Source organism: Juglans regia, chromosome 6, assembly GCF_001411555.2.
Source record: "Juglans regia cultivar Chandler chromosome 6, Walnut 2.0, whole genome shotgun sequence".
NCBI classification, from domain to species: Eukaryota; Viridiplantae; Streptophyta; class Magnoliopsida; order Fagales; family Juglandaceae; genus Juglans; species Juglans regia.
This window is the reverse complement of record NC_049906.1, coordinates 34,255,873-34,276,131: the sequence shown is the minus strand read 5'-3', so window position 1 is coordinate 34,276,131 and position 20,259 is coordinate 34,255,873. Positions and strand designations below refer to the sequence as shown.

The 20,259-nt window shown below is 34.3% G+C and overlaps 2 protein-coding genes across 2 annotated transcripts; one reads left to right on the top strand and one right to left on the bottom strand.

The window, feature by feature from the left end:
• Window positions 1-9,678: 9,678 nt before the first annotated feature.
• On the bottom strand, window positions 9,679-12,231 carry LOC108992107. Its single transcript, XM_035691333.1, has 2 exons — window positions 11,228-12,231; window positions 9,679-10,753 (listed from the first exon to the last, which is right to left on the bottom strand). Exons 1-2 carry the CDS (start codon window positions 11,851-11,853, stop codon window positions 10,033-10,035), a joined length of 1,347 nt encoding a protein of 448 aa, XP_035547226.1. The 5' UTR covers window positions 11,854-12,231; the 3' UTR covers window positions 9,679-10,032.
• A 7,276-nt stretch (window positions 12,232-19,507) lies between these two features.
• LOC108992118 (50S ribosomal protein 6, chloroplastic) lies at window positions 19,508-20,165 on the top strand. Its single transcript, XM_018966581.2, has one exon. It carries the CDS (start codon window positions 19,619-19,621, stop codon window positions 19,961-19,963), a length of 345 nt encoding a protein of 114 aa, XP_018822126.1. The 5' UTR covers window positions 19,508-19,618; the 3' UTR covers window positions 19,964-20,165.
• Window positions 20,166-20,259: the final 94 nt, after the last annotated feature.

Here is a 20,259-nt window from a genome sequence, read left to right as displayed (position 1 = left end):
CTTGCTTCATCACTTTTTTTATTAGTAAGGAAATTGCCTTCAAAACGCAAAGGGGCACAACCGAAGTACACACTTGTATGTTTTGAGTTAGAAGACTCCCTGTATTACAGCTATGAATAACAACAATAATATTTGCCTTGAATATTGATAGAACTGTTTTACAGCTACGAATACCATTGTTTTTTGCATTTAACCTTTTCTTGTTCATGCATTTTAGTAGTTTTTTGGATAGCCTTTGCATTTAACCTTTTCTTGTTCATATGTTGTTGAAGGATGGTATGCAGTCGTGCAACAAGCATATTTCCATAATATTCAGAAGAAGATTTATGAGAACTCTTTGAATGACGAATACCTGTTCGACACATCTCCATCCACACCTCATGGAGATGTGTAACTGTTGGCAGTCAAGTAAAAAATTTTCAGCATTTAGTGGCTGGGCAGCCACATGTTTTGGATAAACATGTGGTTGGGCAGCCACTATGATATCTGAATTTGTTTTGTTTTAAATAGATGACTGTATTTTTGAAAGGTTTCTGTGAAATTGTGACCTGATTTTGTGGAAGGGAACTGTGATTTGGAGAGCTGCAGTTTAATATGAAATTTAGTTTATGTGTTTGTGGATTTGTTGTCATTTTGTTGAGGGGACCTGAAAGTTGGACAGCTGCAGTTTAATATGAAATTTAGTTTATGTTTTTGTGGATTTTGTTGTTATTTTGTTAAGGGCAACTGTAAGTTGGACAGCTGCAATTTAATATGAAGAAGATTTATGTTTTTGTGGATTTTGTTAGTCATTTTGTTGAGGGGAAGTGTAAGTTGGACAGCTGCAGTTTAATATAAAATTTAGTTTATGTTTTTGTGGATTTGTGACTCTCTTTTGTTGAGTTGTGTATTTGATGTAATCATTCAAGCAAAGTCATTCTCTCTTCATGATCTGGGCAGTCTATATGACCACATGGTGTCATTCTCACTTGATGATGTTGGATAGGCATGAATCTGAATTTGCATCGATAGGCAGAGTTTTGTTGGCATATTATATAAAAGTACTTGTGGTCTCTCTTGTCATTTTGCATATCCAATAAAAAGCAGGCAATAAAAAGCTTTAAAACAATATTCCAATAAGAACTTTTATTGGATAATATAATGTGTTTGTTGGATAATTAGGTTGAGGAAAAAAATTAATTGAAAAATAATAATTTAAGTATCAAATTAAATTATTAATTAACATATGATTAGTGTAATTACAAAATATGAAAGAAAAATAAAAAATAATATTTTTTAAAAAATAATATTATATTATTATTTTGATGAATCCAATGGCTAATCCAATGTGGAGTTATGGATAAAGAAGTTTTAGATATATGGAAAACATGTACTTTTCATCAAAATTTGAAGATGAATTTGATGAATCCAATGCCAATGCTCTAAGCTGGTCATATTTAACATTATGTTATCCTCTTTGTTAATTTGTTTTAGGTTGTGGTTGGTTGCTAATTTTTGGCATTATTATGATGTTCAAGGAAAATTGTATGTACTTCACATGAGACAAAATAATGAGTTTGTATCAAAAAGGGAAAAAATTGAGCATTAGAGTGCACTGGGCCTTCTACATTGATTTCACCGATCCAATTCAAATAGTGTGATGGGCGAAGAGAATGATGGAAGGCCACCCAAGCCTTCTACATAGATTTCACTGACCCAAGTATGATACACACTGGTCATTTGGATATGTCGTTACCTCCAATATTCCACTCACTTAATGTATTGTTCATTTGTGTATTATAGGGATATTATAGTTCCAGAAATCCATACAACCCGCCATTTATAATGCCTCCAAATATGTATCGAAATTCATATCCGTACCATTGGAATAGCAAGGTATGCCTTTTGATTCTTTTAGAAAGATTGCTCGTAAATGCATTTGATTTGAGTGTTTCTAACGTCATGCCTAGTTGCAATATCCCCCAACTATGCCCTACACTCCGTCAAGTAATCCGATGGAGTTGAGACGATTTCAAGAGCCTATCAAAGTAGACATCTTTTATTTTTTAAAATATTTTTTCATACGTTGATTTGAGTGTTTCTAACACCGTACTTGATTGCAGAATCCACCAATCATGATTCATGCCACATTTTGGACCAATTGTGCCCTACTCTTCATCGAGTAATTCGAATGAGTTGAAACAATTTCAAGAGCCTATTTAGGTAGATGTCTTTTATTTTTTTAGAACATTTTTTGAAAGATGATTTTCTTTATTTAATTGTAACTTGTTCAATTATTAATAAATTACTCTATGTAATTACTGAACGTTGATCTGCTTGTGTTGTTTTCAGATATGTGCTGATAATGATTGTATATAACTGAAGACGTGAATGCAAGTTTGTTGTGTGTCATTCCATGGAGAATGCAAGGCTACTACTTATGGAGTACTTTGTAGCCTGGTGAAACACTTGGTTTGTATCATTGCTATGATTATTTGATTTTGAGACCATGTATTTTGTACTTTATAGACCATTGATGTGGAGTACTTTGTAGCTTGTATTGATTGTTGTGAATGTTTGGTCCATTGTGTAGCATGTTGTGAATGTTTGGCCTATTGTGGAATGAGATAATGGAGAACAAAGATTATTGTTTGTTGTGAATTTACAGGGATGAAATGGTGTAGCCTGTTGATTTCTATAACAGATTCTGTAAAATATTATATTAATGCTATTTTTCCTTGTTTTCGAGATGTAAACTATTATCCCAGAATGATCCAGTATCATTATCAACATCTCACAAAACAGAAAACCTAACATCCCTTACCATACACATTCATAATGATATACATAGAGAACAAACCGTTACAATTACAATCCGAACCATATCCATTTACAATAAACAGTAACACCATACATTTATAGTCTGAATCAACAAAAAACTATTACAATAGATAATAACCAGTACAGACACAATAATATGAGTGCACATCTATTATCTACAATCCGCTTTGAAAGTTCGTCCTCTTTCTTGTGAAGACCATTCTCTCTCTCTCTCTCTCTCTCTCTCTCTCTCTCTCTCTCTCTCTATTAGTTTATGTTTTTCTTTATGAGCTTCGTACTCACGCAGCAATATATCATCCTTCCTCTTCCGAACTACATTCTCTCTTGTTCGAATTTTCTCCTATATCAATTGAAGCATATCTACCCATATGAAAAATTGACATATTTGTTCTTACTGCATACAATTCAAAAACTTCAAACGTTAAATATGACAAATTCAAAAGCAATAAAAAAATATGACGAATTAAAATTTGTTTTACTGTATTATACTCCGGACATGCATAAAACTTCATTCTTGGATTTTTGTTAGTTTGGGAGGTCTTTAGTAGTGCTTTCAAACCATACCAACAAATTAGTGATTTCACCAAAAACGCATCAACTACACATGATGATAATTGATTCTATGCCATATGTTATCTAAATAAGAACAAAAATAAATGACAGTGAAAACAAGCAAAATGCACATGCTGAGAAAAAAAAAGAAGTCATCTCTATAATCCTTCAACTGCCCCCACACCACAAAACTAAAAAACGCCAGTCATCAGAAATTCAAAAGCATAACTTCCAAAACATCCAAACTCCTCAAATCAGAAACTTTTTCAACATGGGTCTCACACACTGCACTAAGCATGGAACATATGGTTTCATAACATTTTCATAACATTTTATATGTCACTACTACTATGGTTAGATATTAAAATTTTAATCTCACACTGTCAAATAACAACAATCGCATAGACATAAATTTCAAAATGTATGGATGTCATGTAACTTCAATACTGCACATCAGATGCAAATATTTGGACATAAAAGTTCATTATTTAAATTTTGAAATTAGAATAGAACCTCAAGCTACGAGTGCTGCTAACCAAACTATTTGTTCACAAGGTAGGAGTCATCTTTAACTATTCGGCTGCAACATATCAACAATAACTGCCAACAACAAAGAAATGGATTTCAAAATATTAGTTTTGAAATCACACACATCCAGACTAAGAATTTTATTCTTGCTACTATCACTGAAACACCTTTTTTTTCTAGGCTGGAACACCTTCCCTGACAAAAAAATTTACCGACCGTTGTTGGCAAAGTGCTCTCTCTCTCTCACACACACATGCATGCATAGACACACACCAACTACTACACCATAAAAAATAAAAAAATAAAAAATAAAAAATTGAAATTAGAAGAGGACCTTAAGCTACAAGTGCTGCTAACCAAACTTAACTATTCGACAACAACACCATCAAAATTAAGTAGGAGTCATGTTTAACTATTCGACAACAACATATCAATAACAACTGCCAACAACAGCAACAAAGAAATGGATTTCAAAATTTTAGTTTTGAAATCGCATTGCCAATTGTCAAAATTTTATTCTTGCTACTATGTCCGGGGAACAAGGACATACATCTCACCATCAAGAATATTTTTGTGTCTGTGTGAGACTAAAAGTTTGGACACACACAATGTCATTTTAGTTCAGTAATCCCATCAAATAGCTGATGGGCACAAAAAATATATCCAAACATTCATACAAAAATTAACACAAAACAACCACTATACAAAAAATTACACACAACAACGATTTACAATCACGCCTAACCAACCAAAATCAATGTAAATATATACCATAAAAACTAGCTTACATCGTCATTGTAGTGGGGAACCATAAAATTGGATTTTGCTAGAAGCTTACAGTGATGTGACCGTAGATCCAGACTCAAGAACGGTTTTTCTTCGACGTCAACTCTAGTTCGAAGATTTGGTGTACACCACTTCGAGTTTGCAAGAATCAGCTTTTCCCTAGAATCACATAAGAGCACATGAGAGAGAGGAGCGCAGGAGGGAAGTCAAAATTTTTCAGACGGGAGGGAAGAGAGAGACGAGCATGGGAGATCGATTTTTTCATCAAGAACCGTGATTTGACCCGCCATGTCGAGTGTGCGGTGTAGGAAAATAAAACCGGCAGCCATATAGAATTTTCCTACTAGAAAACCCAATCCTGTGAAATCGTAACATGGTCTCTGCGTATTTTTTTAGAAAAAATCCATTTATAAGTCGATACGAATAATACTTTTTAGTAAAGTATTTACATGACATAATTTGAATTGGAATATAAATTTTAATATTACAAATCATATTTTACCATTTAAATGATATGAATGTTATGATTGCTCTTCACACACGATTGAGAATAATTCTTATTTTTAATGTGAACTAATGTGATGGAAGATGATAAGTTAAAAATATATATATTTTATTTTCATATCAAATTATATTTTTAAGGATAATAATTAATCCACAGATGAAGGCCACCGAAAGCATCTACATATTCTCTTTTTTTTCTTAATAATTAAGGAAGTATTTTTAAATGATATTATGAATTTTTAAAAAATATATTTAAAAATATAAAAAAATGTATGAAAAAAAAGCAAAAAAGAAAAAAAAACAAATTTACTCTTTTAAGTGGAATTCTTCTGTGCACCTAGCAGCGTCCTATTTTTAATATCATATTATTACAATTAATAACTATAATGGAGCCTTTACATAGAAGTCTCAAAACCTTGCTTTATATCCAATGCAAGTTTGTCTTTGTCCAACTTATTGGTACAGAAGCATCTTAGAACAAAAAAAAAAAAAAAAGACAATGGAAAAATAAATAAATGGTTGTTAGGGTCTGATATACTCACAAATATGCCACTTAAATACCACAACTAGACTCATCGGTAGCTTCTTTGCATCGATCCACTTATTAAACTCCAATCCATCCTAGACATTTGATAGCTAAATCATAAAGTAATGAGAGCTACTACATACAAGTCTAGCATTAGCATTTTGTACAAATTCTTTGAAATTAAAAATCTACTATAAATTTTTTTTTTTTTTACAAGTGAATCTATTTTTTTTTTTTTTCAAATAAGTTACACGAAGTCGTATGCTTTGAGCTTGCCCAAATAATTTTCGTAGATTTAAAAACAAAATAAAGAGACAGATAAAGAGACATGTCCAACCAACAAAAGTAGTTATAAAAAAAATTAAAAAAAATGATATTTACAGTATTAGAATGTACAAGTTTCAAACACTTCATTTAAAAAAATAGATAAATATTAAATTTACATGATTTTCTTTTTAATAATGGATCTTATTTTTTTTAAAAGAGTGTGTGAGACTTGCCTGCCCTGTTTAGATTCAGAGATGAATTGAATAAAATATTATTAAAATATTATTTTTAATATTATTATTATTTTAAGATTTGAAAAAATTAAATTGTTTATTATATTTTGTGTAGAAATTTAGAAAAATTATAATGATGAGATAAGATAAGTTGATGTAAGTTTCGAATCCAAACAAGGCTAAGACTGTATCTAACGTTATTTTTTTTTTTTTTAAAGAAGAAGTTATGGACAAGCATATCAGAAGTTAACAAAGAGAGATACTCTGTCCCAGTACCAGCCTGTATTAGTCCCCAATGCAAGTTTATGTTCCCTCCCTTTTTGATGGCACTTTGGCCTCTTCTACTCTCTACCCGTTATATTTACACAAAATTGCAGGCCCCCCCACCACCCCCACTGATGACTACCTTTTCATTATCCACTTTTCATTTCCCCTAATTTGCTATCCCAATTTTCTTATTCCTTTCTCGGTTTGGGATCACAAGGCATTTGATTTTGGTCCCCTCCTAGCCAACTGCCCAACAACAAATGAACTGGACCCAACCACATCCCCCCACGCGCCACCAACCCTATGCCCTATCCCTACAAATCTTTCTTGCCTCGTCCTCCTCCTCGACATTACGATAGTGCTACGTTAGCAATATGATAAATAACATTACTCATATTTATATAAATTTGAGTAATATAAGATACAGTTATGAATTATACAAACGTCACATATTTAGTTAAAAAAACTCTTATTTAAGAAATGAGCAGTTTATACACGAAGAAAATATGGTAAAATATTTTGCCCTTAGTATCAAAGTCAACAAAACGGCAGAGAAATAAATTAATGGCAAAAGCTTACCTAAGTGGGAGGTCACGGAAACAAACAGCTCCATGAATATTCGAGAGATTATTAGATAAGTGATTTAATTTAAGAAGGTGGGAAAAAGTGTGTGAGGATGCCTAAGCCACGTTGTTAAAAGCGGATTACAGCTATCATCCACTTTTTTAATTTTTTTTTAATTTTTTTTTTCTTTGGCATATTCATTCGAATTAATTAGTCTTTGTACCCACCCATACGTGCACCCCACAGTAAGTACCAATGTTTTGAATACCGTACCGGATGGCGTACTGGTCAAGATACTAGAACGAAATATTTCGATACCGGTACCGTTTCGTATACCGTTTCGGGATAGTCGATATATGAATAAATTATATATATAAATATATATAACAATTATATTCTAAAATAATAGTTTATATATGAATAAATTATATATAAATACATATATACATATAAATTATAAATAGTCTAGTCTAAATTGGGAGTCAAAAAATGAACTTATAGTTTGAAAAAATGAAAAAAAAAACAAAAAACACAGGCCGAAATATAGGCCAGTACAGGCTGAAATTTAGGCCGAAACGGCCGGTACCGTCCGGTACAGCCGGTATTTTGGACGGTACGGAACATATATAGTATCTGTACCGGCCGGACGGCCGAAACGAAAAATTTCGGCCGTACCGGCCGATACGGTACGAAATTAAAAACATTGGTAAGTACACCTTTTGATTTTGTCCAACTAGTCTCAGCCCTCTACGTACAATATTTCTAACATTTTTTTAATAAAGCATCTAAAACCTTTGGTCCCTTCGTTGAATAATCGTTACTTTTTATTATTTTATTATCTGTTTTAAAATAACTATTCATAAAAAAAAATCACCCTTGAAAATATAGGACGAATTCGTATTTTTTAAAAATAAAAATAGCTATTAATTTACTATTAGTAGGGTTGGGGCGAGGCACTGCCACCTGCCACCACGTCCATCCCCATGTGACATTTACCTAGTTGAGGCGGGACCCCTATCTACACATAGGGACGTGCGGGCGATGACTACACGCAACTGGGAGTCTAGGATGGGGTGGGCCCAAGCTCGCCTAGAATTTATCATGTCCGCCCAACCCAGCCCCCATATATATATATATATATATATATATGTATATTAAAAAAATAATTTCCTTTTATAAAATGACATCGTTTTCTTATAAGTTTTGTTTATAAATCTCTCCACCCCTATGCGCCACACCCTCTTTTTCCTTGTCAGTCTCTCGCACAATCGCAAGTTTCTCGAACTCTTTATCTCTCTGTTGCGACTTGCCTCCACTTGACCCATATATATATCAATTAAATCAGTGCATTGGTGCTAGTAGGCCACTAGGTGTGGCGCTATGGGCAAACAGCCCTGGGGGCCAATCCTTCTCCAGTTTGCCGAACGGGAGCACCCATGCACTGATTTAATTGAGAGAGAGAAAAAAGAAATTCTCTTAGTGGCACCAATTTCATCCATTTATTTATCTAATATTTTAGACGAGGCATCTAGTCCATAGCATCTCTAAAATGATGATAATTTGGCCACAATTCTTGGTAGAGATGCAATCTCTATTTGGTGATAACTATTACGCCCGAATTTGTTTTATGTTAATAGCCTTAAGTGCCAAGAACAAGCTAGGGTTCTTTAATAAATCTGTCGGCCACGTTTTTTATTCGGATCCCTTGCTCCATTCTTGCAAGCGTTGTAAGGATATAATTCTTGGAAGCATTGTTACAAAATCGACTTGTGAGTAAATTAACTAACTAGCTGACTCTACACCTAAATATAAGTCTAATACAACGGTGCCAACCCGCGCACAAAGCCACAATCCACCATGTTAAAGAGGCCATGCATGCGTTGAGCTTTCCCCTCTTCATAGGACGAATCCTAACCCCAACACGATTATCCATCCTCTCTGCGTGGATTTCACATAGGAGCCCCTGCCCCCTCAAAGGGTGGCCCTGATGTCTCCATTCAAAATGAAAGGAGGGTCCCCACCAGTGTAGTGTGACTTTCCTCGGAAGGATAATGCAGTTAAATTTTTGCCTTTTCTTACCTTTTAGACATCCTTTGCTTTTAAATTTCTAAGAATTGAACTTTAAATTTTGAAATTGATGCGTGACATGGCATCATATTAGACATTATTTATATTACATACAATCATTTTTACTTATTCTTTACACACTTCGCTAATATAATTGATCAAAATAGATATTTTATATTAAAACAATTAAGAGAGGTTTGAATTTAAAAATGACTTGAAATAACTTAAGATAATTTGAAATAAATTATAAATAATAATAAAATTTATAAATTAAAATTAATGAATAGTAATAAATAGTAATAAGATGAGTTAAAATGAACTGAGATGAACTGTAAATCTAAACGTCTCCTTAATATAACTAATCACATTAATAATATTAATAGAGTGCACAAAAAATATACAAAAATAACTGCTCATAAAGTTTTTAAAAATTATTTCCTTTTTCTACGTAGAAACAAACTAATGACTGCAAATAATGATCATTCCAAAACTAAAAAAAATAAGAATAACTAATTAAGATAAACAAATGTATTTCCCAAATAATTAAAACAAAAAGAAAATTGCTTAATAAGGTGCCAACAAACCATTGACTTAATATAAAAGATAATCCTTACATAAAATTAGAAATACAAAAAGAAAAAAGATTTTAGGAGTTAGCCACTAACACATCATCTAAACTGAAGAAAAACAACCCATATTTTCGAAGAAAAAAAGGGAAAAAAAAAAAAAAACACAAGCCACACAAGTAAAAACAAAGCGTGCCCTGTCTACACTGTCTACCGTCCCTCACACTGTACAACAGTTCTTGTACATTGGTCTGTTAGTTGAAAAAAAACATCTCACCAATGAAATTAAAAAAAAAAAACCAATCAAAAAAAGTATTTTTTGAAAATTGGTCGAAGAATCAGATCAGAACCCTTAAAGCAGATCCTGTGGCTGGCATAGCTCTTTCCTTAGGCGCTGAGAGAAAAGCCTGCAGGCGTCGATGCTGAGATCAACGGCTGCCGCTAAAGCCACGAATACCGCAGCGTCCTCCGTGCAGCTCACGTGCTGCACGCTCACCTCCACGCTCGGCTTGCTGCTTCGCTTCCCCTCCCCATCCACGCTTGCCGACATCACGAATCCTCTGTACATACTGTACGGCCACAATCCGTACCCATAGTCTCCGCTGCTTCTCGGGCTGCACGCCGGCGACGCCGCGCTTCCCGGTGTTGTTCGCCCGTTCGTACCCGACCCCAACTCGATGACGAATTTCCCGCCCTTGTGGGAGCTCAGCGTCGAGTCGGCTAACACAATGCCGGCCGCGCCCATGCCGCCGCTGGTGTCTGGGCTCAGCTCGAACCGGTAGCCGAGGCCGTCGGAGCCGCCGCACTCGCGCCAGGCCTCGAGCCTGCCCCATGGCTTCCAGGTGCCGTCGCCGGGGCGGAGTATGAGCCACGACCCAGGGTTGGACCGGCTAACCCTGTCCGAACCGGGGGACGCGACGAAGGGTGTTACCATTGACGCGGCGGCTACTGGAGAACCGGAAAGATCGTGGACCGTGATCGACCATCCCTTTCGTTCCTTTCCCGGTCGCTCTCGCTCACTCCCAAACGAGCTTAACCAGCTTCTTGCAGTGCCTGGCTCAGATTGTAACGATCTAGACAGTGACAAAAGTAAGACATAATTAATTCGCATGAAAAGATTAAGATTGGAGTCTTTACAAACTTTTCTCATAGCTCATAGCTCATAGAAAAAACAGCAACTCCCTGTACGAGGAAGGAAGGTAATTAAAGTTGCTGGAGAATCTTTAATGGGGATTGGAGCTATGTGAGATTGAAGCATGCACGTAAAGTATGAGACTGTTTCAATTGGGAATGTACACCACAATCTTCAACTTTAGCTTTGAAGAGATTCACTAGTAGTCATTTGAAGTTTCGAACCAGACCGAAAGAATAAACACGAAATCGTTGTTTTCTCTCTTTTTAGGTGAAGAAACAAGAATCAAGCGTAGAGAATATCATCTAACATCTAAACCCTAACCAAAAGCCAAAAGCAACGACGGAAGGAAAAAGTTGAAAAGGGGAAAATTGGAGACCGTAAATGGAAAGCGAGAAACTAAATGTACACAAACCTGGATCTCTGAGTCCGGTCACCGGTGTTCCTGAAACTGAATTTGCAAGTAAAAACCGGTTGCCTAATGTTGCCTTGGATCTGAAACACCTGCGGGCTGCATTCGGGCTCGCCGTCGAACTGGAACACGAATCTGGGGTCAGGCTCAGCCTTCACATTCAAGTGAAACTGCGCAGACGAGCCTTTGGCTTCTTTACCCACGGAAATCCAACCGTTATGGAAAACGGTACAGGTCCGGGACTCCGTACCCGCCAGATCCAACGGCACGGAGACTTTCCCCAGAAGCCTCCCGGAGCTGACGCCGCAGGTCGTGCCTCTTCGCCCGGTGTAGATCGAGATAGTCAAGCATAGTTTCGCGGCGAAAAATGATTTCCCGGCGAGCTTGTCTAGATCGGACTTGCTCAAATGAAACGTAGCCGCCACGGTGTGGACATGGCCATCAGGGAACTGATTCTCCGGAGGAATAAACGGAACGACGGCGGTTTGTAGCGGGAAATTGTTGAGTCTCACTTTACAGAAACACGGAGAAGACGAGGGGTGAACAACTGAGCGAGCGGGCTTGGAAGCCACAGGAATCTTCAAAGCCAGATTACCTACGGTCAAGCGGACGAAAGGGCACGGATCCATAGCTCAGGGGCCTATTTTAGTGCTCGCTCGTAATCGAGCAAACACTGGGAAAAGCTTTACTCAACTTGGGCGACGTTCTTAGCTTGGAAGGGTGGGAATGAAGAACATCAACAGAGTGCAGAGAGGGAGTAGAGCCTAAGAATGGCTAGGTCGTCTTCTGCTGCCATGTTCGTCGTACTGGAGTTGGATTTGTTGGTGAATATAGGAGGGAGGGAGAGTTTAGAGTTAAGAATTTTGGAGAGGGAAAAGACAGGCTGGAAGTGTTTGGAAGACAGCTGGGTACAGGCTGGCAAAGGGTTTCCACTTAGTGCAACTCGGACCCAATTTGACGTTATCTGAGGCCTCTTTCTCTCTCTTTTTCTGTGTGCACCGCAACCTGACCCGACTGACCAACCGTTGTTTATATTATAGTTTATACTCTCTAGTCTATAGCCCCGCCCCCAGCTTCCTACTTGTAGGGTCCACCATTTCCGTTTTGTCTTTTTATTACTGATTAGGAAATGCTTGATTTAAGTATAAATTTTAAAATTAAAATAAATATATATAATTTAAAATAAATTAACGCCGATTATGATCTATTTGAATTCAAAAATACTTTTTCATTTATTTTATCTTATTATTATAATTTTTTTAAATTTTAATATAAAATATAATAAATAATTTTAAATCTTAAATTTTAAAATAAAAATAATATTAAAAAATAATATTTTATTTAATTTATCTAAAATTATTTTATCTTATCTTATTATTTAAATGAACTATATATTTATATTAATAATATTAAATATAGTCATAAATTATATACATATAAAATATATTTTTTAAAAAATAATATAACTTATTATTATGATTTGTTTTTGTTAATGTAATATTTAAAAAAAATATATATATATATATATACGGTTCTTGTGCATTTTAAATATCTTTCCTCTATTTATAGATTTTATTTATAGTGAAATTTATTCTAATTTTTAAAAAAATTAAAATATTAAGTGCAAATACTTCACTTCTTTTGAATAGATTAATTTATATAATAAATTAATTTTTTAATAATAAATTTCAATCATTTTCAAAATAAATGTACTGTTTACGCATACTACTGTATCTATCCTTTTCTCTTATCTTTTTATTGGCTACAAAATAAACTGTCCGCTGATAGGGAATCTAGGGCTCTATGCAGCTTGAAGCGTCGACACGTGGGTCCCTCTCATGCGTTTCCATGATGTGATCCTCGTGGGTAGCTCTGATCTTGACACGTGGCCAGATGAAAAATGTTTTTTTATACCCGTGAAGTATTACTTCAGCAGGACTTTGTGCTTTTCGATAGCTGGAACTTTGATCTCTCCACTTTGTCACGCTGACGTCGCGTACTTGTAGTAATATTTTAAAATATAATTTCTACTTTACTCTTAAAATTGGGTTAGCAATGAAAGAAAAAAAAAATTACATTTCATCTAAATTTAACATTTTTAGTCACATACTTTCAATGGATATCATCAAGAAAATAGATATTTAATTTGCACAACAAATATCAAAATGATTCATTTCTGTTTCAAATTATTAATTAAGAACAATTTATCACATTGCTTAGGGGACATACACAATAAGATAAATATCAATATATTAGATCTTATTAAAAACTATATTTTGTATAAGGTGATTGGTATGATTTTGAAGGTTAAAAGTTTGAAAATGTTTCTCCCATTGAGATAAGTTATCGGGAGAAACTATCGATTCTCTATTTTTTTTTTACTTAATAGTTAAAGAAATGTTTTTTAATATGTTTTTAGATTTTTTTTTTTCAAAATGTTTAAAATGGTCTAAAAATGTTTGAAAAAAAAAACACAAAAAGATAAAAATGAAATTTGTACTATTGGTATTGTAAGGGGGCTTTTCCCCCTTCGTCTCAGGGAACTTGAGAATGGCAACTCAAGGGACGAGAACCAAAGGTCTAATCTCGAATAAGTAGACTCTTCGACTTAGCCCACGCTCCTTTGGACGCTACTTGCATGAGGAAATGTGCTATAGAGAGATTGGATTCGCCAACCTGGAGACCCCTCGAATAGTATCCAGCTCTTGAGTGTTTGTCTATATAATAGGCGGAAAGTACGGGTGACCCTCGACGCAAGCAGCGTGAGGCAAATCAGGGAACCAATCTGCATTAATGGTACTACTACCTAAGTTACACGCCACATTAATGATGCCGTCGTAAAGCCATGTCGCATTAAAAGATCCTGACAAAAGGAACAGTACGAAGGACACAGACTCTATTGGGGCAGACACGATCTGTCCCCCGGACTCATGGTATAAATAGCAAGTCTTAGGTACGAGAAACTCTCTTTGATCCTTAGACTCTCTTACTTATTTTCAAACTTCCAAGATAATTTATTGACTTTGATATCGGAGACTTTTCAGCTCTAAGGCCGCCCTCTCCTAGTTGTCTTCTTCCCTATTTTCACAAGCCCAAGTTTTGAATATCTGAGTTGCTATAACCTGGTCTAAAGACATACAAAACACGACATTAACAAGTACGGTATAAGGGTCACTTTTCTCCGTGGCTCTAGTATTATTCTAAAAGTTTAATCAAATTAGTATAACGATTTTGAAACTTTTAAATCAATTAATTAAATTTTTAACAATTTGTATCAAATAAAAGTTTCAAAGTCACTACATTTAAAATCAAGACTGGTTTGGCTAAGGTCTTTTGGATCAATTGACAATATTTTGATTTTTTACTAAGAGAACCAAAACTCGAATCCTCCTCCCCATGTATTTAAAAAAAAAAAAAAATTAGGATCGACTGAAACTTGGAAGATTGGGTTGAAGTTGGGGGAAATGAGGATACGAGCTGTACTAGGAAGATAATGGGTTTTATCGAATTTTGATAAAGAAATGGGATATTTCGACGATAAGTATGAGGAGCAGTAGTGATCTTGTGAAGAAGATATTGACATTTTATTTTATTTTATTTTATTTATTTATTTTTTGTTGTTGAAATCGCCTCTGCCTTTTCTCATTGAAATTATATAATATTTATGGCGATTTCAATATTTTGTATCAAGTGTTTTGGATGTTTTACGATTCTATGTTGTATTAAAATTTACATTATCTTACTTCATTTCGTAAGATTTATATATTATATTTATCCCTCTAAATTATAAACATATAATTGGGAATAAAAGTTTTTAGAAAATCCTAATTCATATTTATGCAATTAAAGTTTGTGGGCATGAAAGAATCACAATATTTATTGAGTATATAATATTATATAAAATAATCAATTAAAATGTTTATAAATACCGTAAAATCCACATTATTTCTCTCTCTCTCTCTTTTTTTTTTTTTTTTGGAGTTTCGTTTTAAACCTCTAAGTTATATAAAAAAAAAAAAAAATTATAAACAATCATCGTAACATAACTCGAAGCTAAAGGAAGATGTTGCATTTTGAAATGAACGATGCTACATTGCCCTAAGATTTGTACCAACAGTTGTGACTGATTGTAATGGTTTCGGTCCAATATTTTTAAGGGTAAAATAGTAATAATTTTATTAGTTCTAAAATTAGGACCTAAAATATTTTTAATCTATTTATTTATTTTTAAATAATTTAATATTATCATAAATGTTAACGTCTAAATACGGCACAACAGATTGGAATGAGAGAAATAGTCATTATCGACTCTGTTGAGAATGTTCGGGCCTTGATAGGTATGGCATGGAGCCCCCAATGATGGTTTGGTACGGCTATATGATGTCCATACGTATATCTATTGCAGTGAACAGTAAATAAATACAGAGAAAGTAAAAAGATATAAACACATAAATTTACGTGGTTCAACACTAAATCTACGTTCACATGGGTTTGGAGAGGGAAGAACACACTATAATATGATTATTTTACAGTCTCTTGTAGTATCTTATCCTCATTGTACAATAGATATTAAAGGTATATCTTCTGGCAAAGACCTTGTCACTGGAGCTCCTAGGGCCAGGTTGAAGAATGCCTTTTGGAAGTAAAAGTCCCCTAGGAGAAGCTTGGTCAAAAGTCTCTGAAGTCATTTTTGTCCGTCTCTTTTATCTCCTGCCCCTTTCTTAATGTCTCATCTCCTGTCGTTTATATCACATCACTCATTTTTACTCTTGAAAATCTATTTCCACTCAGCTCTGTCTCTTTTTTGTCCCTTTGTCTCTTCTTTCATTCTCTCCTGACGAGTCTCTCCCTTGAACTGAGCTTAGAAAACACTATAGGCGTCTTATATTTTATCAATTCCAATAAACATTTTAATTCGAATTATTAATAATTCATTATAGGGATAAATCTCCAATTTAAAATTCTCCTCATTTTAAGTTACCAATTTAGATTTTACTAAATTCAACTACCAACTTTAATATAAAACTCTCACGTTTCTTAAAATCTTAGCCATCAATCGGATAAATTTTACATGTTTACTTAAAGAAAAAAAACATTTACAAACATAAATTGTGTAATTGATGTGTAATCGTTCTGAAAAAAAATAAATAAAATATAAAATTCACATAACAAATTAATTTTTTAATAATAAACTTAACTCATTTTCAAAATAATTATACGATAATTACACAATTCACAATTATATATAAAATTAATCTTAATTCAATCCCAAATTTCCAATACCAAATCCCATCACCATCTTGTTATCTGTCAAAACCAACTACGCACACAATCATTATCAATCACAACCTCATAAAATCGGTCCCTTCCCTTGTACAGATCATACATCAAACTCTCCGTCACCCTCCCTCCATGTAAAACGACATAAAGCATAGCAGACTTTTTTAGAAGACCTTAGGTTTTGGTCCCTTCTCTTGTACAGATTATACATCAAACCCTCCGTCACCCTCCCACTATGTAAAACGACATAAAACATATCAGACTTTTTAAGGAGACCTTAGGTTTTGGTCCCTTCTCTTGTACAGATTATACATCAAACCCTCCGTCACCCTCCCACTATGTAAAACGACATAAAACATATCAGACTTTTTAAGGAGACCTTAGGTTTTAGGAAATACAGGTTATGTAGAAATTTTGGATTTTCTGTAATTATAAAGTACGTGTTTAATTATAAATTTATACAAATTACGTACTTATTTTATAGATGATTGATTACGTGCCAGAAATATTAGATTAGTACTACGAGATAAGTAGCTTGATCATAAAATCAGGAGTAACAAACGTTATCTAGTTAGATATATTAATTATTAAAGTACATTGTTTATATACCATGCATGCCATGATATCAGTAAGCACGCCATTTATTATAATTCATGATCATATTTCATTCTGTATATTATATTATTGTATATATTATGCATCTCATGTATCTCACGTTTATAAGACACGTGAACTTTTATAAGATTAAACTTAAGATAAATATCAGATTAATCAGATGACTATTCAAATGTATGGTATCAATCTAGTCAAGGTGAATGTGCAAGTTATGGACTCAAGTTTGGTCCATCATAACATTATTATCAGATCAATGATTCCCCTTGTGACCACAGAATGTGGGGTTGGTGTACAATCTTGCATATATGATCAAGTGTGTTAGCCAACAAATCAGTCAGACAAGTTAGATCATTCTAATAGATTATATAAATTAGAGAATTCAATACAAGCCATGCATGTCATAAGCATATATATGAACAATTAAGATTTTAATTCTCAATATGAAATATTTTGACAAAATCTTATTTTTAGTATGTTTAAGTTATAATGAGTTTCTTATTGAGTTTTTGACTCATTTTAATTTGTTTTATGTTTTAAACCATCCCAAGTGAGAATATTTATGAAAGTGGAGCTGCAAAATGGGACTTGGCCTAGGGAGACATAACAGAGACTTAAATCATATACACAATTTTTCAGTTATGGTTTTTATAGTAAAAGCTTGAGAAATTTCAATAAATGTTTCCGCCTATTCTTTTTATGATTTTAATATTTTAGTGAGGTATCTTTTTTTATATAAAATATTCTGTATACCTGACGCTTCATTTAGAATAAAAATAATAATTTTAAAGTTAAGGTCAGTAATAGCACATCAATTTTGAATATTTCTAAATGACGTCTTAAATCATAGGAGTGCGGTGTGTTACACTGCAATCACACTGTGGTACAAATTTTGAACAACATAGTATTATTCTTTTGAAATTAGGAGAACAAATTGATAATCTCGATCATCACTTATGATATTAATATATGAATTCCAGTTTCATTGATGAACTGATTTAATCAGAATATGTATTTAAGACCAAAAAAAAAACTTGTGAAGGGATGAGAAATTATCTCCATTACCATCATCACCTACATGATTCGTTTATTTATATAAACATGCGTGCCAGCCCATATAAGCACCAACGTTGGAAATTTATAACGTTTGACAAACCAAGACTCCAAATGAAGTCATTGTCAAACTAAAATAACAAAAGGGAAAATAGAAAAACATACGAAATCATTGCTAGTATTTGTCAACGGGTGTAATCACTAGACTTTTGGCTCACGGGCATGGATTAATCAATCAATTACAAAAGATTCTCAAATTGGTAAATTCCAACTAAAAAAAATATATACAATCTTCCTTCAATTTATTATCAAATTTGTAAAAAAAATTATTTTCATCTGACACTATTTATTATCCCACACCTCATATCTTATGAAAAACACCCTCACATTTTATGAAAAAAAAGAAACTGTAGATATAAGATGTGAAAATGAATAATGGCTGATATATAATATTGTTTACTCTCCTTAAAACTTATCTTGAATTTGACGATGTATTATCTTTTCAAGAAGAAAATAGGGTTCATTACAATTTTGGTAGTTTATGAGTGATTATAGAGTTAGGAAATGTTTGCAAATTGGGTGAGAGCTAGTAATCCGACATGTATAGCTACATATTTTGTCCATCTTAAAGACGGGCTAAGAGTCATGCTGAATACAAGCCTTTGGTGGGTCATACCATTTCTTTTTAGTGGATCATACAATTTTTCAAAGGACTTACATGCCTGAGCTTGAAAAAAGGAATTCATCAGCCAAACATTAATGAAATTTGGATAAAGAGTCTATTAAAGATTCTTAAGACTATTATTATGATTAAGATTTTAAAAAGAGTAATGCTTTAATCACAATGAGATTCTACAAAAGTAAATTTATAAATTGACCGTTGCTTTATATGGTACGTTAGATCTCTTTGTAACTATAGTACTTCTCTTTAAAAAAATGATTTTGCTATACATTAGCCACTATTTACCATCACACTCCACACCTGACAATTTGTTTCCATAGGATGTGGGATGTTTTTTATAAGATGTAGAATGTGAGATAGTAAATAATGACTGATGAGAAGAATTATATTTTAAAAAACTCCCAATAAGTCTACGAAGAACAGTATAGTTCTCCCTTAACAGGTTAAATACATGAGATTCCCAACCTATTTATATTTGATGCACAATAACTATTCACTTTATTGCTTATTGGACTCATAAACCATTCCAATAGACAGTGAAATGCTCAGCAATGGAGAGGTACATTCATATTGGGCCGAAATCAAATATCAAGAAAAGTGAGGCCCAAATAGAAATGGAGTTCTTTCTTTGTTAAGCACACTGACACTTGGCGTAGATAACGTAATCTCATCCACAATCGAGAGGTCCACACAAACCCATTTTTAGCGGTCCTCTCGCGCGTTCGGAGAGACTGTTTCAGAGCCTGAATCGAAGAAGAAAAACAACCATGTCAATTTCGGCTATGTTCGGGTCGAGCGTCTTGGTGTTGCCCATTTCCTCTGGTTTTACATCGTTTAAGCGCGGTGGGACGAAGATAGGCTCATTGGGTGGCGGCAGTGGTGGGTTGGTGATAGAGTGTTCGTCCAGGCCGCAGAAGAAGGCGACGGCGCACCACATGAAGACGAGGCCGCGCAAGTCGCAGGGCTGGGACAGAAGGCGCAAACCCACAGTGTACGCTCCTCTGCCGCCGTTGCCTCCTGACTGGACTCTGGAGGTCTCTGGCGATGCTTCTTCTCAAGTAGCCGTTGAACTTGCCCCTCCCCCTCCACCAGCGCCACCCATAACTGAGTAGTGCTCTTGTACTGTTCCGAGTTACTGTGTTTACGGTCTCGGGTGTTTCACATGTTAATGCTTCTGGGTTTGATTTATCTAATGTACTGCTTTTTGTCTAGCACTTGATGGGCCTTTTTTTTGGGTATGCGTGGGAGAAACAGAGAGTCCATTCTACCTGTTTGATATTAATCCTCACTAGACATTCATATGTTTTGCATGAAGTGCTGCTACCAACAACCCAGCCGTTGCAATTTTATGCCGGGTTTATTGTTCCATGATTCATTCAACAATGTTAATCACATGGTGCATACTGCA